The 23461-nt window shown below is 33.9% G+C and overlaps 2 protein-coding genes and 1 pseudogene across 4 annotated transcripts; 2 read left to right on the top strand and 1 right to left on the bottom strand.

Annotated features, from left to right (window-relative positions):
• The first annotated feature begins 769 nt into the window (after positions 1 to 769).
• On the top strand, positions 770 to 3996 carry LOC18106777 (ADP,ATP carrier protein 3, mitochondrial). 3 transcript variants are annotated; one of them, XM_024589341.2, is made up of 4 exons: positions 770 to 879; positions 2017 to 2506; positions 2627 to 2998; positions 3346 to 3996. In XM_024589341.2, the coding sequence occupies exons 2-4, from the start codon at positions 2036 to 2038 to the stop codon at positions 3640 to 3642; spliced, it is 1140 nt and encodes a 379-aa protein (XP_024445109.2). In that variant the 5' UTR covers positions 770 to 879; positions 2017 to 2035; the 3' UTR covers positions 3643 to 3996. The 3 variants fall into 3 exon arrangements, with proteins under 3 accessions (XP_024445109.2, XP_006372724.2, XP_024445108.2); XM_006372662.3 differs by having other exon boundaries at positions 826 to 990; XM_024589340.2 differs by lacking the exon at positions 770 to 879 and adding an exon at positions 897 to 921.
• Positions 3997 to 6589: 2593 nt separating this feature from the next.
• On the top strand, positions 6590 to 7665 carry LOC18106776 (leucine-rich repeat extensin-like protein 4; annotated as a pseudogene).
• A 5999-nt stretch (positions 7666 to 13664) lies between these two features.
• LOC18106775 (transmembrane E3 ubiquitin-protein ligase FLY2) lies at positions 13665 to 20380 on the bottom strand. The gene is made up of 15 exons (XM_024589279.2): positions 19680 to 20380; positions 19013 to 19085; positions 18652 to 18779; positions 18374 to 18489; positions 17956 to 18016; positions 17333 to 17399; positions 17174 to 17251; positions 16619 to 16776; positions 16465 to 16524; positions 16271 to 16364; positions 15356 to 15523; positions 14735 to 15063; positions 14378 to 14494; positions 14121 to 14288; positions 13665 to 13957 (listed from the first exon to the last, which is right to left on the bottom strand). Exons 1-14 carry the CDS (start codon positions 19848 to 19850, stop codon positions 14187 to 14189), a joined length of 1722 nt encoding a protein of 573 aa, XP_024445047.2. The 5' UTR covers positions 19851 to 20380; the 3' UTR covers positions 13665 to 13957; positions 14121 to 14186.
• Between the last annotated feature and the right edge of the window lie 3081 nt (positions 20381 to 23461).

Here is a 23461-nt window from a genome sequence, read left to right as displayed (position 1 = left end):
CATCCACCAAATATCTTATATCTCTTATTCTTCACTTAAATTGAGCCCAAAATTATAACATGCAAATCAAACAAATTAATGAAAAGCTAAATCATCAACATGGTTTTTTCAATGATATTTTTATTTCATTGATAAAGAGTATTCTCGGATGGAAAGTAAAAAATATTTTTGGATCAACTTGTATGTCATAAATTAAGATTAACATCATATATATTTTGAAGAAAAGAAGGGGAAATAAAAGAATGGAAAATAAATTAAGTCAATCTTCTTTGTTTGAATTAGGAGGGTGGATCCCAATTGTTTTTAAAAAATCAAAATGATGTTGTTTTGATTAAATTTTTTTTTAAAAAAAGTCCATGGGCTAATTTTCATGTCAACCGAGGTTTTTTTTATATATTTTTTCTTCAACGTGGAAAATTCAAGCCTAGGGTTGACTTGCACGGGTTAATCCGGGTTTTAAAACTATAGTTTGGATGGTAAAATTAGGAATAAAAAAAGGAAGGGAAAATGAGAAAATAAATTTTTAATTTTCCTTTGTGATACACAAATATTTTCTATTTAGAGAAGCTAAGAAAATAAAATAAAATATAATTTTTTTTCATAATATCTTCAAAAAATTATTTTTCTTTATATTTTTTTTCAACATACTCAAATAAATATAACTATATTTCCTTCATTTCCCTTGAACCATTTTTTTTCCTTAAAAAGAAAATTCATTATTGGGCCTTTAAAAACCCTGCTTTAAATAAGGCATAAAGCCCACAAAATATGAAACTCCCTTGACTTCGCACCAATGGAGTTTCTACACTGCAGTGACAGTGTCAGGGTCAAACAGAAATGAAGAGGCAGAGAGAGATGGGCAGGAAAAAGGTCAAGATGGTAATTTAATAGAAAAACCCTAGAAACTTTTCTTGCTCTCAGGTATAAAGGACCAATATTAGAAAAACCTATCTTCTTTAGTATCAGGAGGCAGTTACTGTTTTCACTCAGGTTTTTCTGCCTCTTTCTTTTCTTTTCTGTTTGGTTACTGAGAAACTGAAAGAAAATTTGAAGTATTTGTTTTATGTTTTAGCAGTTTTTCTTATCTGTTTAGATTGGATTTTTTTTTGCCTTTTTTTATGTTGACTTGTTAGTAGCATTAGATTATGTTAGAAATGGCTTAGGTTTTGACACTCAAATTGTAGGTTTTGGTTGTTTTAGTTGTCACTAACGTTGGATTATGTTGGAAATGAGGTGAGTTTTGACATTCAAATTGTGGTTTTTAGCTGTTTTAGTCGTTACTAACGTTGGATTATGTTGGAAATGAGATGGGTTTTAACATTCAAATTTTGGGTTTTATCTGTTTTAGTCGTTACTAACGTTGGATTATGTTGGAAATGAGATGGGTTTTGACATCCAAATTGTGGGTTTTAGCTGTTTTAGTCGTTTCTAAGATTGGATTATGTTGGAAATGAGATGGTTTTTGACATTCAAATTGTAGGTTTTAGCTGTATTGGTCGTTTCTAAGATTGGGTTATGTTGGAAATAATGAACACCCAAACCTTGGAGGTCTCACATGCTTTAGGAAGTTCCCTACTTCAGTCTAGTTCAATAGCTCCAATAGACGAAACAGGGTATGAAAAAGGTGTCTTCGACAATGATAGTGGCCCATTCTACATAGGCACTACCCAAAGCTTCCGTCTAAACTAAGGCATCCTCGATAGCGAGAAATGATTGCTAACTTTGGATTATGTTGGAAATGAGGTCTTTGTTGACACTCAAATTGTGAGTAAGGCAACTGCTTGTTTTCTTGTGTTTGAATGGTTGTAGTTCCTGATTCATGTGGTATGGTTTTATTTTTTTGATGCTTTGTGTTGTTGTTAGGTGAAAGTTAAGTAGATTTGTAATGGCGATCATGGTTCTCTGTTGGATTAACATGTACTTGTGTAGGTTCATATTTTTGCATTGTGAAAATGTGCTAAGAAAGCTGCTTTTGAAGCCTAACAATTTTTTTTGTTTTTTTTACCTTATGTTCAGATCACCATCTTGAGTAAACATGGCGGATGGATCTGGGAATCCATCGGTTTTCAGGAAGATACATGGGCAGTCATCTCTCATTTCAAAGCTTTCCTCAAACTTGCACTCCAGGAATTATATCATGACTAGTGGTGCACTTTCTAATGGTTTCCATGGCCATTTGCATCCTGCAATTCAGGGAACTGGTCTGGCACTTGTGCCACATGTTTCCCCAATATTTGTTGAAGCACCATCCGAGAAAGGTGCTAAAGGATTTATGATTGATTTTCTCATGGGAGGAGTGTCAGCTGCTGTTTCAAAGACAGCTGCTGCTCCAATTGAGCGGGTTAAACTCTTGATTCAAAATCAGGATGAAATGATCAAGGCTGGTCGATTATCTGAACCATACAAGGGTATCACTGACTGCTTTGCCAGAACCATCAAGGAGGAGGGCATCCTTGCTCTTTGGAGAGGCAACACTGCTAATGTTATCAGATACTTCCCCACCCAGGTCATTTCACTTCAAAATTTCCTTAGAGTTTGTTTTTCTCCTTTTTAATAGTTTTAATAGCTGTGCTTGACTGTGGCATTGTGTATATCACTTGACACCTTTGTACACATGAAATACCAGGCCCTGAACTTTGCATTCAAAGATTACTTCAAGAGGTTGTTTAATTTCAAGAAGGAAAGGGATGGCTATTGGAAGTGGTTTGCTGGGAACTTGGCGTCAGGTGGAGCTGCTGGTGCTTCATCTCTTCTATTTGTTTACTCCTTGGATTATGCCCGTACTCGTTTGGCTAATGATGCAAAGGCAGCTAAAAAGGGTGGCGGGAGGCAGTTTAATGGGTTGATTGATGTTTATAAGAAAACCCTCCAGTCCGATGGTGTAGCTGGACTTTATCGTGGATTTAACATATCATGTGTTGGAATTATTGTGTACCGTGGGCTCTACTTTGGAATGTACGATTCTCTTAAGCCTGTGGTTTTGGTTGGTGATTTGCAGGTATGTGCCATGTTTTCTTATTGCTTCTCTGTCAATCTCTTTTCTCCTGCTTTCAAGTCTTCTTTCCTGTTAATGGTTTTACACGGGAAATATGGTGTTTGATCACGACCGCCTATGTTGGCGGCACAAAACGCAAGATGAAATGGACTACTTGTCTTGTGGATTTATGCTACCATGTGCCAAGTATTGTACGTGTAAAACTGCTGTCCTGTATTTACCACCGTTTGATCAAACAAAGTCAAATTAAGCAATCTTAATGTTTTTATGTGGGCCTATGTTGATTCTCCTATATTTCATGAAATTTAACATGATCAAATCGTTAATACTGCTTTGTTTGGTCTCTACAGGATAGTTTCTTTGCAAGTTTCATGTTAGGATGGGGAATTACAATAGGTGCTGGGTTGGCCTCTTACCCCATTGATACAGTCCGTAGAAGGATGATGATGACTTCAGGAGAAGCCGTAAAGTATAAGAGCTCGTTGGATGCATTTAAACAGATCATCAAGAATGAAGGACCGAAATCACTCTTCAAGGGTGCTGGTGCAAACATTCTGCGTGCAGTGGCAGGTGCTGGTGTGCTTGCTGGATATGACAAGCTGCAGGTCATTGTCCTTGGCAAGAAATATGGATCTGGCGGCGGCTAATATGATTGGTGATACTGCAGCCATGATGACCACGATGATGATGATAAAAGTTAATGCTTTTGTTAGGGTTCTTTTCCCAACTTCGAATATTTTTTCGAGGAATGTTAGTGCTCTCTTGGGATTTCGTGTAAAAATATGTAGTCTGGACCATCTTCGATTTTGAGTGTTGTAATTAGTGGTTCAGCTTAAACGATGTTTGTTTGTGTCATGATGAGAATTAGGGGAGTTCAGAGTTTGGTCCGGTTAGGGCAAAAAAATCTAACCAAACTGGAAGTTGTAATTTCAGAAAAATTTAGCCTGGACCAAACTGAAAATCAGTTCAAAACTGGTTCGGTCTGGTTTTGGTTCGGTTTATTTACTTTGAAAACCAGAAAAACTGATAGCTCTAATAAAGTTACACCAGGAGAAAATTATACCACCAAGAAAATAAAATTTACAGGTAACTTAGTCTAGTACAGCAAATCAAGTACACAAATCAAACAAGCACCATCACGCTATTTTCTCTTAAATCCAACAATAAATATTAAATAATCACAGAGAACAAAACATCAAACCAAAAATACAAGATTTCAAATGGTTTATTACTCTGAAATTTTAAATTCAGGATGCAGAGCCTTTACCTTGTAATAGGAACTGCTCTAACTTGTTTTGTTATGAAAACAAAAAGGTAAATCATTTAACCCACTCTTTACTTTGTAACGTAGAAGCACAATATCTAACTTTGCATGAGAACAAAGAAAAAAAGATGGAGAAACAAGTCATAGAGAGATAGAGAAACGAGTCCCAGGAGAAAACGAAAGAGGGTGGGAAAGGGGAGGACAACAAAAAAAATAAATCAAAAGAGAAATATTTTTTAATTTTAAAGGTTGTAATTTAATTGATCAGGTTCTGGATTTGTTCTTCAGAGGTCACCAGTTCGAGTGCTACAAATCCCAAAGCTACTAGAGGTTTACATGGTCGTTAACTTCAGGGTCTCGGGGGATTAATCGAGGTACCTATAATCTTGCCCGGACAGTCACAGTTTAAAAAAAAAGAGAAATATTTTAGAATTAGATCAAGTTTTTATTTATATCTTTTTTTAAGTCAAGTTTAAATTTGGTTTAATTAGTTTCAACTTTTTTAAACCAAAATCGAATTGAAAAAAGTAGTTTTTCTTTGGATTCTAAATTTTTTTTTTCCAGTTTGGTTTCTTCAATTTAATTAGTTAATTTGTTTATTTTTTACACCCTAATGAAATAGTCTCACAAAAGCGCTTGTTTTGGAAGGAAAGTGTCCTGTGGAAATCTATTATGTTTTGTCATCCGTTTACTGAAAAAAGTTATTCATAGGATGATCGGTGCCTGCTTCAATGCCACTGCTGCAGATTTTGTTGAGCTTCCCCTGGCTGTTTCGCTAGCGTGATCTTGATTGTGCAGATCTTGTTTGGGATTGATGGAGAATCTCTTACCACTTTGTAGTTATGGTCAGCATGATGTTCCAAAAACTTTGATTTCCATTTGGTAGAAATCTAGGAAGAACACAGTGCTTATTTAATGGGAAGAATTTCAGTATGGTTCTTGGGCGTGCTGGTCTCATATAAGATGCAGTTGCAGCCGAAATTTGATGGGAGTTTTCCCATTCATTCAATGAATTAGAACGTTTTCAGCGGAGGTTTAGGGTTTGGTAATCTTATTTTTTGCAGTAAATTCCTTTGATCGTGTACAGGTTATGGAACTTTCAGCCACAAATTGTTAGTTTATGGAACTTTCAGCCATAAATTGTTAGTATTTACCTTCGCTCTAAAATCCTGGTTCGGTAAGTCAATGTTGGTTTGGTAAGTCAATACGAGACATGATTGATTCAGGATTTATACAAAGTTAAAAAAAATTAAATAATCTAGCTTGATTTAATCAAAAACTCAAATCACAATTCATTAATATTTTTTTTCAAAACAATATTTAATTTTTTTTTTAAAAAAATTCTTTTTAAAAGTTGACCCTTCTACTTTGAGAGTTTTGCTTCAGGTTTTGTAACTATAACTATTATATATATTTTTTTAATTATTGTATCATATCTGATAATTTGTGTTTGTTTGAGATTACATCTCAAATAAAAATTAATAAAAATTTATAATTTTATTTAAAATAAATTTTTTATATTTTTAAATTATTTTAATATACTGATATCAAAAATAAATTTTAAAAACTAAAAAAATATTATTTTAATATATTTTAAATAAAAACACTTTAAAAATAACTATTATCATTCTACCGCACATAATAATCCCTTAAGTTTGAAGGAATTCTCCTCTTATTCTTAGGGTGGCTGAGGCTGTCTTTCTCCTGCTTCACTTGAAACAACTGCATGCGAAAGCTACATTTAAGGAGGTGAGTCCTTATCGTGCGCATCGTCCTCCCTTTACACCATTTTTGCTGTCTTTGTCCTGCTCCACTTGAAACAACCGCGAAAGCTACTTGGAAGGAGGTGAGTCCTTATCGCGCGCATCGTCCTCCCTTTACACCATCTTTCCAATTGCATAGTCTGCAACTAATCTCCATGTTATTATATAGCATAAGATGTGTCCTAAACCTCCAAAGGACAACATGAACAGCGGGGATTGAGACAAGATGTTTGGTACGCTTTGAATCTTCAAGCTTATCTAGAAATGGCCATGCTTTAGGATCATAGGTTATGGTTAACTGTCGCTTTACCGGGTCGTTGTGATACTTTCTTCAGATGCTAGCATCAGCAAAGAAATCAATGTCTTCCATTGGACATGAACAACATGATTAATCATAAGACTGAAAGATGCCTTTGACAAGGAAAGTAGCTCCTTGCATAAGCAACCAAGAATACTACCTTAAACCCACGAAAATCAAATGGCTTCGTCTCTGCTTTGTTCTATCACTGGCCGTGCTTTACTTCTCTTGTCTAGCTATCTAGCTACAAAGCATAACTACCATGGTTTTATCACCGCCATCGCTCGCACAACCATTCTCCCACCTCAAACCCCAGGCTTCACCAAGCTTATATTGCCCTCCATGCATGAAAAAGAGTCATCTACTCTGACCGATGCAACTTCACCGCCAATTGGGTTGGTCCTTATGTAGGTAGCTATAAAGCAGTATATTGTACAGTCGCGCCTGATGATTCCAAAATCAGAGTTGTCGCTAGCATTGACCTCAACTTTGCTGATATAGCAGGTTTCCTTCCTGATGAATATTTAGGCCTCCTCACTGGCTTAGCACTCATCCATTTGAATAGCAACAGATTTTGTGGTATTATCCCACAAACTCTTACCTTTCACTTCTATATGAGCTTGATCTCAATAATTAACAACAGATTTGTAGGCCCTTTCCCTTCTGGTCTGCTCTCTCTTCCTATGCTAAAATATCTTGACGATCGTTACAATGAGTTTGAAGGACCATTACCTCAGCTTTTCCAAAAAAAATATCAAAGCGATATTCGTCAATCATAATCGCTTCACTAACGCAGTTCCTGCGATCTTAGGTGGAACTTAAGCTACTGTGGTGGTCATTGCCAACAATAACTTTGAGGGCTAGCGCCTGCCACCAAGTATAGCCAACTTTGCAGATACTTTAGAGGAATTGCTGATGAACAACACAAACTTGACAAGTTGTTTGCCACCAGAAGTTGGGTATCTCTACAAACTGAAGGTGTTGGATGTAAGCCAAAACTAGATAGTTGGTCCTATACCTTATATCCTGGCAGGACTAGCTCATTTGGATCAGATAAATTTAGCACACAATCTAATTACTGGGATTGTATCAAAGGGAATTTGCGTACTTCTAAATTTGGTTAATTTTACTTTCTCCTACAACTTCTTTTGTGAGGAAGGAGGGCATTTGCATGAATCTTACATCTAAAGGCATCATGTATGACGATCGCCGCAATTGTTTGCCAAAGAAGCCACTCCAGAGGAGCCAGAAAGACTGCTACGATACCCTCGAGCATCATGTGGACTGCTTTCAGCAACACTGTGTAGCCGGTGCGGGAGGTGGTATTGATAAGCTAAAGACATAAATAAACAAATAACATAATTTTGATGAACGAAAAGGGTTGCAGATATAAACCTTAAATTCATAGGTTTGTTCTCTTTAAAATAATAACAATGAAGTCTGTCATCTTAGGAGGTTTATAAAACTTTAAATAAGCTAAAAACCTTACCTCAACTAAAAAACAAAAAGAAATCTAAAAAATACAAAGTAAAGAAGCATAAAATCCAAAATTAAGCAAGAAATTTGAAAACACTTGGAAATTAACAAAGCTGTCAAAAGTAGGAGTCTAGGTGAGATGTTTGAGATATAAAGATTCAATGGTCCATATAGTGACATGCTTGTGGCTATAGGTAAAATAGCCTCTGGAAACTCTTGTAAAAATTTTAGCCCGATCCAACAATCGGATCAAAAGTTATGGTCCTTTTGAGCCACCATTTTGGTCTGCGCGACTACACCTTCTCTTGGACCTAGACCTGTCCCCCTAGTCCATAAATATATCTGTTAAGCCATCCATATAATTTGTTAGGGGCAGATCCTCATCTAATTATGGCAAATCTATACCTGACTGCTAGAATCATCAATTATCGCAAGCCCGACTACATCAAGTATTTTTGGTAGTGTAACTCCTTTTTCTCCTGCACTAGTGCATGCTACAACACCTTTTTTATTGATAAACTCAGAGAGCTTTAATGGAAAAATGTTACTTATCTCAATGGAGAATTTTCATTATATAGAAAGAGTACAAGTTGTATTAGCTAATTTTTAGCATTTAGATCAACAAAACTACCATATACAAAAATACCAACTTAGAGCTAGTAAATCCTAATTATAGAAAAGATTTAAAACAAAGAAATTAGTTGTTAAAACTTTATAAGATATATAATTTGTTGGCTTTAAATGTCCGGCTAATAGAGGAAAACTTTCTTTTGATATCCCCCTCAAATTGATGTTGGTAAATCTACAAGCATTAATGTGCTAACAAAGAAAGGATTTGGTGAAGATATTTGTAATCTATAGAATGGTGAAGATGTGTGGAGGAGTAATAACTTTATGGTCAAAGGCCTCCCAAATAGAGTGGTAGTCTTCATGCGCTCGTGGTAGACGGGATTAATAATAATTTGGATGGTGCTCATGTTGTCAGTATATAGTAGAGTGAGGTGAACCCGGAAGAAACCAAACTTTATGAGGAGACCACGTAACCAAATAATCTTGCAATAAGCAACAAACATGGCACGATATTTGGCTTCAGTGGGTGATTTAGAGACACAATCATGCTTCTTGTATTTTCAAGAAACAAACACAATATGGTAGTTGATTTCCTTGTGTCCGGGTAGCCTGCCCAATTAGCATCATAGTTGGCTTGTAACTGGAGTGAAGAACTAGTAGGGAAGAATAAGTCATAACCAGGTATGCCAAAGATGTATTGAATGATAAGGTGGATAACAGCGAGGAGGAGATGTTGAGGGGCTTGCATAAGCTTGCTAACAATATGGACAACATATGAGATGTCAGGCCGAATGATTGTTAGGTAGATAAGACTACCAAATAGCATCCTATAGAGAGTGGGATCCTCAAGAATCCCCCCCTTCATCACATTGATATTTCATATTTTTCATAGGGGTATCAATATAATGATATTTGAGAGTCATGCTAATTAAACCAAATCCTGAATATACTTGTTTTGATAAAAAAAAAAAAAGATACCCTGAGACCGACAATGCACCTTTAACCTCAAGAAATAGATGAGTTGCCCAAGGTCTTTCACGTGGAAAGTAGAATTCAATAATTTTTGAATCTCAGAGATGGTCATCATATCAGGACTAGTGACAATGATGTTGTCTGCATAAACAAGGAGGATGACTATCTCATTAGGTGTCTTATATAGAAAAGGAAATAAGTCATACTGACTTTGAGTTAATGAAAAGACAATGAGAGTGGTTTGAGATTTTTCAAACCATGCTTTTGGTGCCTACTTCAAACCATACAAAGAATAATTTAGTTTGCAAATATCAGTACGTATTGAAATAGACATACTAGAGAGAAGTTTTATATAAGTTTCCTCATTGAGATCATCGTGTAGAAATGTATTATTAACATCCATTTGATGTAAAGGCCAAGATTGATAGGCGACAAGGGCTATAATTATATGCACGGTGGTCATCTTGGCAACCAATATGAATGTCTCATTGTAGTCTAGGTCATACTTTTGTCTATTGGCAAGAACCAGTAACTAAACCTTGTAACGATCTCCATAACTATTAGATTGAAAGCTTAATAAAAAACACCCACTTACTCCCAACAAGTTTCATAGATGAGAGACATAGAACAACATCCTATGTGTGGTTGTCTTTAAGTGCTAGAAGTTTTGTTTCAATAGTTTTCCACCAACACTCATAAATCATGACTTATTTGTAACTTGAGAGAATATGAATAAAAGACAAGGTAGTTGTAAAAGATAAAAGAATGTCGAAACCAAAACTATATAGGGGTCTATGGATCTTAGTATTGTGTTTAAGAGGAACTAGTGATGTTGCTGGAACAAGATCAATAATCAGGGGATGAGTTGGAGAGGGATTAAGAGGTGTTGGGATCTGAGTGAATAGGCAGTGAGGTCATCTCTAGTACACTAAGAGAGGCTTAGGATTTATCAAATTTGTAGGATGGTTAGTGAGTAAAGAAAGAATAAAAAATGAAAGGGAAATATGATGATGGTGAGTGGAAAAAAATATTATAGTTTTCTAGAAAGATTACATTTCTAGAAACCCAAATATGATTTAGATTTGGATCATAACAAAGAAAATATTTATGATGTATAGAATATCTTAGAAAGATATGTTGGATAGACTAAGCCGTGAGTTTTATGCGTTTGTATGTGGAGAAGAAAATCTATTTATGAAATGGATAACAGTGGGGAAAGCTTCATACCAGAACCGAGAGGACACATATGATTCTAATAAGAGGGTGCGAACAACATCAATAAGGTGATGGTTCTTTCTTTTAGCCACTTCATTTTACTAGGGGGTTGGAGGACAAAACAATTGAGAGATTATGCAATTTGTTTGTAAAAATTCTTGAAATAAGTGAGGCATGTACTCACCCCTATTGTAAGGGTGTAAGGTTTTTATGTTGGTAGAAAATTGGTTTTGAATATGTGCCTAGAAAAATGTAAAAACAAACTCACCCCTATTGTAAGGGTGTAGGGTTTTTATATTGACAGAAAATTGGTTTTGAATATATGCCTAGAAAAATGTAAAAACAAAAACTACTTCTTCTTTAGAGCGTATAAAATAAATCCATGTGAATCGACTATAGTAATAAATAAAAGTGACAAAGTACTTGTAATTAGCATAAGAAATAATGAGTGTCATACCCTACACATTATTAGGTATTATGGGTAGACTACTTTTAGTGTGTGAGTGGAAAATAACAGTTTTACTTTCGCCAAGTCTGCAAGAGTTACACTCAAATTGAACAGCATTAAGAGATAGTGACTTTGTATTTCCAAGTAAACCAGAATCAAACAAATTATGAAGTACATTAGAGTTTGGATGTCTGAGATGTTTATGTCATGTTCAAAAATCAACATGAACACAGTTAGAAGTGACATAAGGTAATGAGAAACTTGGAGATAAAGGTAAATGGAGAGGGAAAAGACATTCCATTTTAGCCCCCTTCACGATCATCTTCCTTGATTGTTGATCTTGCACAACACAACTAGATTTAGAGAATTCCACTTTACAATCAATGTCAACTAATTGGATGACTTAAACAAGACTAATGACAAGGTTAAGAGAGACAAAGACATCAGTTAGAGAAAGAGAAACATCACTGGTTGTTGTGATAGGTACAAAATTGCCATTGATAGTAAGAATATTGAGATTACAAGAACATTTGTACATATAGGTAAGAGATTTAACATTGTTTATCATATGATTGGAAGCCACAAAATCAAAATACCAAGGAAAAGTTGTAGAAAATATTTATCTAAGAGTCTTAAAACAGAGAATGCAAAAATGATTGGATCATTTCAGCGATCATATGTTAAACAGAACTAGAAGCATTTTATGTTATGGATGTTGTAACCACAAATCCATTAACATTAAAAGAGTTAATTACGGTTGTATATGCCATTTCAAATTTATTTAATGGTTGGGTAAGGCATTTCTTGATAACGTGACCATTATTTTTTTCAGTAGTTGCAGAATGTTTTAGAACAATTTGAAGCAAAATGACCAAATCCTTTGCAACAAAAGCATTGGACAATACTCATGTCCCAGTCTCTTGGCTTGCCTTGTACTGTATAAGTCATGTGAACAAAATAAGAGATCGAGCTATGTTGCTCCAGAGTGGTTTGATTGAGGAAGCATTTCTCCTCAAAAAAAAAAAAAAAAACTCATTGAGGCATGTATTCAAAGAATTGATAGATTCTCAGTTCATAGTTCATAAGATTAGATCGGGTGCCTTCAAATTTAGGCCTTAATTTCATAATAAGCTAGTCTTTCTTAGTAGTATTATTGACAAATTGAATTATACTTAACCCAAAGACTCATGATAATCAGAGATAAAAAGACTGTTTAGTGGAGTATGGCCAATTCATGTTCAAGCTAAAAATGTTGGGCAGTGTTGTGCTGACCGTATAACTTCTTCAGGTAAGTCCATATTTCAGCAACAATTTTAGAGGGTATGAGGTTCAAGACGAGTTGGGTTCTATAGACCTAAGAATCCATACCCTAACTTGGACATCCTTGACTTCCTACTTGGCATACATGTCTTGGTCTTTGTCTTTGTCTTTGTCTTTGTCTTTGTTAGGAGCAGGAGCAGGGTTGTCATTAGCATGGCCTCATAAACAATTTACTTTGATAAAAACCTTGATGTGGAATTCCCGCTAAGTAGTTTTTGTCATTAAACCAAATCAAAAAAGCATCAGACTTGTTTGGTGATATGATGTCAGGGGAACTAATAGCACAAGCTTTACAAGCTGTACAAGCTGGTTTTTAACCTTTAGATGATCAAAACTACCATATACAAAAATATTTATTATTCATCCACAACTAGTATATCCTACTTAAAAAAAAAGATTTATAATAAAGAAATTAGTTATCAAAGTTGTACAAGGTATAGAATCTGCTCACTTTAAATAGTCAATGGCTGTCAATTTGAGGAAAATATTTTTTTGGCAGTTATTACTGTGCTCCTAGTTTAACGTAACTAATCATGTAAGATAGTAACAGTAAAACCAAAGTAAGAATAAAAAATTGGCTTCTTACGTAAATATGAATCCTCTTGTTTTTGTTTCTTTTTCTTTCTATATACAAATCATGATTTCATGTATAAAATCCTTGAAAAATTTCTATGCTTCACAATCCTAGAAGCTTTCACGGGCTTGTGTTTCCGAGGTAAGCAACTATTTAACTTTGAATTTGGAAAAAGTTAGATTTAAAAGGTTAAAATATTTTTTATTTAGAAATATATTAAAATATTTTTTTATTTTTTAAAATTTATTTTAACATTAATATATCAAAACAATTTAAAAATATTAAAAATATATTAACTTGAAAAAAAAAATTTAATTTTAACAAAAAAAACAAGTTCAATCTCAATACCAATATCTATTTAGATGGGATGAATTATTTAAACCAAAAAATTTATTTAAGTTATTCAACCTGAAAGGAACAGAAACATAGGAAATATGATAAAAAAATATATAATAAATATTTCTAATCAATTTTGTAGTTAATAAAAAAAGTACAAGAGAATATCTTTTCTATCACCATCTCGAAACAATAACCAAAAACCATTGAGAAACCATATGGTCTCTTCAAAAGTCTTGTAAAGAAAGGACAGAAAAAGGATTGACTTGATTGTGTCCATTTGATCCATTATTCCATGCCAACATGAACAATGTTCAGAAATTTCCTGCTTGATTACCAAAGACTTATATGCTGATAAAAATTATCAGGGCAGACACGTTCATTTACCTAAATAAACTGATGCATATAACCGGAGAAAAAAAATCGACAACAATTCTTTATCAGGGGAAATCAATCGTTTTGCCTTCCTATTGCCAATTTCATGATTCATATAAATGCTACAAGGGTTAATTTATTTGCAAGAGAGCAAAAAATCTTGTGTGCCAATTATAGAATTGAAAATAATTTGCATTTGTGAAATTTCTGCGTACTGATAACATTATACGATTAACAAAAGGTGGTGTCAAATACAAAGTGTGGCAGCATCAGGTAACGTCGGCATTGCTTATGGCTCTATATCAGGTATCTTCTGAAGCTGTATCAGGCGTAATATCGGCTTTTCCCAACCTGAAATAAAACAGAAATAAAACAGAAATAAAATAAATACAAAAGATATATCAAAAACAGGATCCAAAATACACCTCAATCATAATTTCAGAAAAAAAATGGAATGATGCAATAGGGAATCAGAAATGTTTAGTAAATGCAAGTTTTTGCATCAGCTCATTACCAGAATCAACAAGTTGGGCAGTGTCAATCAATCCTAAGTAATATAAACAAGAGTGTACTAATATCCCTAGGCTGGTGGTAGTGGACGCCGGCAAGTTGGACATTCCATCTTGATATCCATCCACCTTTGTAGACAACCAGAATGAAAGAAATGATCACATGGAGTTACCTGCCAGAGATTTGCAATTTAGTGGCTTAGGCGCAGGTGCCAACAAAGTAAAGGAAGGGTGGAAGAAAAAAGAAAATCCTGGTATGTACCATGCAATCATTAGAACGATGAGTGAGATCAATGGAAGTCATGCAGATGACACAGTCTGTAGCATGATTTGCATCCTTATCAAACCTTCTATAGTAGCAATATTTCTCAGGTAGGATCTGCAAACAAGCGTAGCAAAGTGATGTAAAGCAGTCACAACATGCTTTATGTGAAAAGAAAAGGATAATATATTTGTGACTATGTTAACTGCCCCTTGGTCAGCATAGGTCTGCATGGCTGTTTAACCAAGGTAATTTACCAACTTAACACAGCAATCAGTGTGTCATAAATTATTGGAAACTGGGAAAAGAAAAAAAATGGGTTTGGGTGGGAAAAAGGAGAGAAGAAACTGCACCAACCTGTCGAGGAATGAAACACCGAGACCCAAGATAGTGTTGAAGAAGAAGAATTGATGCTTGCAATCCAATGAATATACTCAAACATATACACCAAGTCTTGTCAGGCTCAATGCGCATAAAGTTGTAAGGACATCCAAATATATACAATGGGATTGCTAGACGAGTAACAGTCATGCCTAAGATGTAATGAGGATGCAAAGGTTTTCTTGAGTCACGAATGACATTGGTAATTATTTGAGGTATCCAAAAGGAGTACATCAAGAGAAGAATGGGTCGAAGATAATTATGGAACTCGTACATAAATAGAATGCCTCCCAACAGGATCCCATCTGCAAATAATTGTAGCAGTTAGATCCAATTGCACCAGACATAAAAGAAGGAATTTTATATTTTAACGCAACTAGTTGAATCCATAATAAGCCAATTGATGATCGCAAGCATGTGGCAAAGAATTCAGGAGATCAAGAGATGAATATTTTGAAAATTTCTAGCTGGTTACTCATTCAAAGGAGTAACTGAAAGCAAGAACCATGCTAGAGTATTTAATCAACACCAGATCATTTCCAATGAATCCTAGAGATAGAATTCGACCTACAGATTGATTTCCAAAAGAGTACTTACAGAAACGACTGTATAGAACTGATAGCTCACGCCTCATTGTCTCCCAACCTTCACCACTATTCATAGGCCTGCTTGCCTTCCATATAGCAAGAAGATATCTCATCTCAAAAATTGAGAAGACTACAAACTTGAAAAATGCGGCAGTTGCAAAAGCATTAAACAAGGATTCTGCAGAGGAAAGTGCAAAAGTATTTGCTTAACAGAGACAGAGAACAAGCCAGTGCTTAGCAACAATGTGCAGTAGGCGCACAAATTAAATATCAGTGTACAACAAGAATAGAGTTACACTGATTCGGTATGATAAGCATATGCATGAAAAAAAAGGGCACAATTCATGCACAACGAGACAGAAGAATAATTTTAAGAAAAGTAAAACCACTGGTATAATTTAATTTTGAAATGACATATGAGTAACTTAGGCCAGGTTGCTGGTTGTGAGTTTTTTCAAATGATACCTACTAGTATACTTTAATTTTGAAATTTGAAAGGTTGGAGAACTAATTGTTGTATCAGAAGTGAACACAAATTGGGCAGTTCTTCTACCACTCAAGTAGTCTGATGGTTTCCAAGAGAGTCAATGCAGAGAATTGAAAAACTTGTCCATTTTGTAGTTTGCAAATGATTTTGCCAGCAAATGGAAAATACCCATCAAGTATCGCTACATGATAAAATTAAAATATAGGTAGATCACCAGACAAATGGAATCCTTACAAATTTTTGTGTTCACAAAGTGTAGAGATATTTTTTTCTGAAATATATCCACTGCGAATCTAAATTCCTAATCATGCCTTTACTTAAACAGATCTATTTTTCAAATAATTGCAATAAGCTTCCTGCAAAACATAATATACAAATTCCATTGCATCTGAAAGCAAAACCAATCTAGTAAACTGCATAAACTGGAATTTTACTTACCAACTAGTATTCCTGCTGTTAGGTGTAGAAGACAAAGATAAGCATCCATGATGGCTTGCTGCCCGATCATTAAAATCGAAACTTTGGCAGCTCCCTGAGAAGAGGCGCATCAAAATCATTATCAACCACTAAATGCTAAGAATAATCAAAAGAAAACATTGATTGAAATGGATGTCTAAAGTAAAATGTCTTACTGATTGAGTGTTGCCGTGTTCCATTTGCCGAATCAACAAAAGAACTTGAAGGAACGAGACCTGATGCAAAATGTTAAGGAATCCCCCCAAATCTAGCTAATGGAACATTAGGATGAATCAACAAGATTGATGATATATCACATATAAAGGATACAAAGGTGACCATCAAGGTATAGTTCACTGCTTTGTTATAGTAGACCTCAATGTTCACAGAAGTAGCATTTAGTAGTAAAGGTGAGAAGCATTCCCCTTCATCGTCTGTGGCAGGACTCTCCATTATTCCTTCAATATGGAAACGGTCACGATCTCCATCTACAAGAGAGGTCAGAGATTTTAGTAAACAAGACACATGATTTTTATTATAATACTTTATTATCCAAAAGTCTGTAATATCAAGTAGAATGGTTGAAACCAGACAAAAAATTGCTCCGGATACCATAAATATGACCGATCAATTAAATTAGATTTTCTCAATACTTCATGGAGAATAATAGGTAAAAATTTCTTCTCCACTATCTCAAAATGAGAATGATTTGTACAAGGCATTGTTTCCAAATTATCAAGAATAAGTCCTGGCTATGTTACAATATCAACACCAACCTCTACACATAAAGGAAATAATTCATAGATATTTTGAAATTTATTTGGGAACAACACAAGGATATTAAGTTATAAGAAAAAAATCATAAAGCTGGGAGAACTCAGGTACCACTTTGGGCAGATGACAAGCGTGTAATTTGGGCTGCAATTTCAATACTACATTGCTTCTCCATCTCATATATTGGTGCTGCAATATCATGAGGTAAAATTTACGAAACTTCTATGTTAGCTCAAATTTGAAAAGGCAAAGTGAGGTACAGAACATTACAATTTTTCCTTCTCCATATTTTATCTCGGGGAGAATCTTGGAACACCTGAGATGAAAATACTCCAAGCTGTTCAAACAAAGTAGCAAACACAGGCTAGAAGTTAGAACTCAGAGAATCCATCAACAATAGAAGATTATATAGAAAGATGACACTTTCTTTTTCTTGCTCAATGTATATATCCTTATTGCAAGACTTGTCAACCTGTGGCCAAGCTTAAGAGGATCTAACTGGAACCATGTGAAGCATTAAGAGCTACCAGTCCCAAACAGCATACAGTTTTCAAAACCATTACAAGCATGCATCCCCACTCCCACCCCCTCCCCATACTTTATGAATAATATCAAACTGTGCAAAGTAATAATACGAGTTCCTTCTGAGGCCAAAAAAATCAGCCAGTCAAGTAATGAATCTACAACTATACAGATATTAAACATACCACAGGTTATGTGCCTATCCTTAAGGTACTCTAAAAGTTCACATAAGAAACGACTAGGCAGCAAATAACCAAACAGCAAAAACAAAAGGCAATATAAAAAAGATGGCAAGCTGAGCTGCAGACAAATGCTATACAATCAATATAAATAACAAATATATCACACAAAAGCTGAGTGGGAAGTGTTACCAGATGATATGGATTAGATAAGATATATTCTTCTTCTTGGCTCAATTCTCCCTCTTTACCACTGTCATAGTGCATTAAAAGAAAGCTATTAGAGCTAAAATGCAACAGACAAACCAACTCATGACATCTATCAACTCAAAAAATGATGCGAGTAAACAAAAAAAAATGAAATTACAGTTCTGTATCTCCAGAAACGAGGACAGAGAAGAAGATGATAAATTTTATCATCAATTGTAATTTTTAATGTAGTGTTGAACAAAGCATGTGCAACTTACATGCCCTTCAACTGTAATAAGTAGTGACATAAAGGAAATTTTACACTTCTTACTACACAAGCATCCCTCTTACTAACCACAAGACAGTCCATACTTGGGAAGAACAGGGAAAAAAACATTTTCTAATGTTGTTAGATATTTACCTGTTAGTTACCATTCGAAGTTGTCTAAAAGGCCATATATAAACACCTTCTACCCTTATTTGAGCACCACCAACATTGTGTTCATTGTTGAACACATCATGGAAAATTATTACACCCTGTTGTCAACACCACAAGCAATAAAATATAAAAGTTTTCTTTCTTAAAGCCATGACCATACCTTGAAGAACCAAAAACATTTGAATCAATCAAGAATTTTTCTTCCCAGGAGTGAAAATACGAGAATTTAAACCCTAGCTGGGAAAAAAATAAACCCGCACCTGGACATAATGTACACCATTTATCTTCGTTGGTCTGCTGAATAATTCAATGACAGAATCACCATTAGATTTCCTAAGATCCGGGAACTTGGAAGAGCTATTTGTAGAATCGAGAAATTTCCATGACCCTAGAATTCACATGTCCAAAACATGTTCACTGAGATAGCAAAGAAGACCTAAACTAATTGAGTGTGCATTGCTGAACATGATAAATATATTTATGAAACTAACCAAGTTAACTTATAATTTTGTGAATGCATCATGAAGGAAAAAACAGTCAATTACTTTTCTGCAAGTTCTACATCAATGAATGCAAATAATTTTCAAAAGTATGTGAGTGCATGAGTCACTGAAGACAAACCTCGGTAAGTTCCCGTTATGTTCCACATAGAAAATGGACCCAAATCGTTTTCATCTTTTCTAATAAATAACCACTGTGAGAAGCAAAAACATTGACAAGAAAAAAATTAGGACCAATTATAGTCATAATATAAAATAATTGCATTTCAGCATCCTTGGCAATCAAATTGAGCTAAATTTCATGCTAAGTAATAAATTCTACTCAACGAATTACTGAGACATCAAGTGCCAATCCTACTCACGCAACATGACCTTAGTTCTTATTTACCATCTTTCACTGTGAAAAACTCATTGGTTTTTGATGATCAACACTACAACGTTACATTATAAGCTATCAAACATGTCACTTCCTGTTTTCACTGCCTTAGATCATTTTCAAGGATACACTACCACAAACACCTAAATGCAGCACAATAGAATTCACAAGTCAAACCCCATCAAAATTACACGTCAAGAAAGCAATTGAGCTAACTTCGACAAAGCTAAACACAAATATCATCACTCAATCTCATTGAAAATCCCATGAAAGCACAAGCAACAACAAACTTCACCAATCAGAGTTACATTCTTTAGAATCCAAATTCACATTCTTGCTAACAAACTCCAATCAAAATCTAAATCCAACCCACAATCAATCAAAAACAAAAACATCAAATTCCAATACAAACCTCATCGCCCCATGACTGAGCACGCTCTCTCAATGGCCTTAACCCCACCACAGGCTGTAACAAACCCAAAAACACAAACCATAACCAAAAAACAATCCAAACCACAAACCCTAACCCTCTCCTCCACGAAAATCCCTCTGAATTAACCATATCAAAAAACCCAAAAACCATCAACTCCAATTAAGTTCAAAGACTGAAACTTTCTCCACAAAATGACTCTTAGTCACAAAACCAAAACAACCCATGAGTGTAAAACAAACAAGATAAAAAGGGTTTGCTTCAAATGGAGTCAAACCCCCATTTTTGTAGAGAAGTACTAACAAACAACCTGAACAAGAAAGTGAGAGCTCAACAACTTAAATAAAACTTCTGAAATTAATAAAAAATTAATCCCTTCACCAGTAATATACTAACTACTCTAATTAATTAAGCAAACGCACACCAAACAATACTTAGCAGCCCTTCATCAGTTAAAAACCATGTAAGACTGATAAAGATGCGATCATTAAGAAACAAAGATGAAGATTTTCGTAAATGTTGACATGTCAATTTCTTGTGTTTTGTTTTGGTAAAATGGAGGTCAAGAGAGAAGGTGGAAGGCTCTGTGTTCTGTTTGATTTCTGGTCCGGCTACGCGTGAAAATGGGAGGTGAGAATCACGCTCTTACCACATTCGAAGGGGTTAACATGAGAAATTTTATTGTGTATCTATCTAGCCGCATCCAATAAGTTAGTTTGTATCATTATTATAAATTATAAAAGACTCTATAAGGTACCGTAATGTAATTCTACAATATAATTATTATTTTGCCTTTTTTTATACAATTTTTTTTGCCCAGCTAGCAGGATAAAATGGCGGTTTTTGAGATCCAAAAGTTATTTTCAAATTAATTAGGAATAATTTATTATTATTTTTTCATATGATTTTTTTTATATTCTCTATTTGGATAAGAAGCAAATTAATATTTTTTATAAATAAAAAAATAATTATAAAAAAAAAGTTATTGATGCTTGCGTCGCACGTGTCAATGATTGGACGTCATTCATGCCTTTCAAGCAACGCGTTTAACATAGCACGACGACCAAAATTTCTCAACTATCGTGTTGTTAGATAGAGGTGTAGTTGTTAGGGCATCGTATGTTGCTCAAATCACGACAGTTTAACAACGATTGATTTTTTCTCCTTCTCTATTTTTTTTCTTCTTTTCTTAGCATTCATTTTAGGTCAGTTAGATCAGGATTCTCCTTCCATTTATTTTGTCTTTCAATTATGTTCTTCTTTCTTTTTTTTTTATTGATTTTTATTTGTTTTGGATTTCTTTTTAGATTATTTTTTAAAATTTTATCCATTTCCATTTAATTTTGTTTTTTTATATATCAAATATGACACTCATTCTTTTTTTTATTATTATTCTTTTCTTGATTTGTTTTTTTCTTTCAATTTTGTCCCTCAATATTTTATTTCATTTCTTTTTTGTTTCTAGATTTAGTTATCATTCTTTTAATTACTCTTTTTTATCCTTTTCTTAAAACATTTTATTTTATTTGTTTTTTTATATAATTTTGGTCTTCATTCTTTTAATTACTCTGTTTTATCCCTTTTCTAATTTATTTTTTCTTTCAATTTTATCTCTCAATATTTTATTTCATTTATTTTTTCTTTAATTTTGATCATCATTCTTTTAATTGCTTCTTTTTATTTTATTTCTTGATTAAGTGTCTTATTATTTTCTTTTATTAGTTTTTATACTAGTTTTGAGCCTCATTGTTTTAATTACTATTTGTTTTCTTTTTTCTTTTTTGATAGTTAAAAATTTTGTTCAAGTTATTTTTTTTTATTTTGCAGGGTCATCTCAGTCTTATGATCAGGGTTGCTGAATCAAGTTGTTTTTTTTCAAGCATTGAAATTTCAAAATCAACTCTTATGAATTAAATATAGTCATTTCTCTTAAAATTTTAATATGATATTTGATGAGTCACAAAATTCAAAGTGCTTAAAAATAAGGTGATTTGTTGGATAATTAATTGATCTCTTAGTTCAAGCAATTTGATTCATTCTCTATGGTTAAGGTATCTAGTAAATTGATATGAAAAGCTTATAGGGTTGGAATAGATAGCAGTTGATGTTTGGTAAGTCAGGTGACCGGTAACTAGTATCTGCAAAAGGTCTCCTTTAATGAACATGGGGACTCTTTGATGATAAAGTTAATAACTTTATAAAGAGAGAATGTACAATAATATTCTAGAGAGAGATGCTTTGAAAATATATATGTAGTAGAAAATGAAGAGATTGTGAACCTTTGACTTAAAAGATTCATAGTATATTTATAACTCATAAATCTTATCTTTTTATGGAGAAGAGATGCTAGAATGTAATTTTACTTTTGTGATATTTTAAGTTTTATTCTAATTAAAATAATATGTATTAGATTAATATAAAATATTAAGGAACTATATCAAGGGCGTTAGGCATGTCACACATGCACTATGCGTGATAGCATGCCTAAAATGGGTGTACACCAAGCATGGTGTGGGCTCGAGCTTCTTACCTGAGCTCATGCCCTTTAGAGAGTTGGGGCCGAGCTACCACACCCGAGCCTACTTTTATTGCCCCTCCTTATTGTACTTTAGGCTCAAGATACCAAGCTTGAGTCTAATGAATGTTCTTGTTGAGTTTATTTTAGGGGAATGTTTTAATTCTATTTTGGAGGTTTTTTCGAGTCTATTTTATATATATCCGTCAATATCTTTATGCTCCTATCTTATATAACATATTCTAAAATTTAAATCCTATATGATAATATAAAGACAATTTTTCATAAAGACAATTTTTCATAAGTTGAAGAATATTCTATTTATGTCTCTATTCTAAAATTTAATATAATATTATCCTTGTAATTTCCATATATTTTCAAACTTACCCCTACACATTAAAGATTTTTTATTTTTATTTTTTAATATATATATAAGCATAGTTTTAAAACTCGATCTAGAAAAAGCTAATGTCATATGTTGGAAGGGTTGACTTAATTTTTTTTTAAAATCAAAAAAATATTATTTTAACTATGTTTTTTTTTAATAAATAATGAGCTAGTAGTTGAGTTTTGATTGGGTTAAGCTTTAGTCAACAAGATCACTAGGTTAATCCAAGTTTTTGATCAAGTTAATTAAAAAAATTTTCTTGAACCTGAACTTTTTCAAATCCTGGATCAACTATATACCAAGTTGACCTGTCAAGCTACTTCAGATTTTAAAACTAAATATTATGGGTGTTTACGATCTGGTTCGGTCTGGTTTTAACCTAAAAATTTAACTAAACTGGAAAATAGTATTTCTTGTTAATATAACCCGGACCGAACCGAGAACTGGTTTAAACCAAACCGGTTTTGTTCGATTTGGTTTGGTTTTTTAGCATTAAAAACGAGAAAAATCAAAACCATTTAAATAAGAGAAAACTTGGATAAAATCCTTGTTAAAAACTTTGAATTCGGGCCCTTCGGTTGAGATTTGAAAGACCTCCCTTAGCCGAATCAAAGACACTAGATTTATCCAAGTTAAAACATCTACATGTTAACAAAGATTCCAATAGCATCCCACAAACTACTAGGACGAATACCGGGACCTTACTAGCACAGCTACATTTTAATAAAACCAAAAACAAGGATTTTGCTCAAGTTTTCTGCCAGAAACTAAAGCAGAGAGTAGAAAAACAACAATATGAGAGAAAAAAGCACAGAAGAGAGGGAGTGGGAGGGAGGAGTGGGGCGGCTGGAAAGGTAGGGT

The sequence above is a fragment of the Populus trichocarpa genome, chromosome 17 (genome assembly GCF_000002775.5).
Source record: "Populus trichocarpa isolate Nisqually-1 chromosome 17, P.trichocarpa_v4.1, whole genome shotgun sequence".
NCBI lineage: Eukaryota > Viridiplantae > Streptophyta > Magnoliopsida > Malpighiales > Salicaceae > Populus > Populus trichocarpa.
The sequence above is the reverse complement of the archived record's forward strand: the minus strand, read 5'-3'. Positions and strand labels throughout refer to the sequence as shown.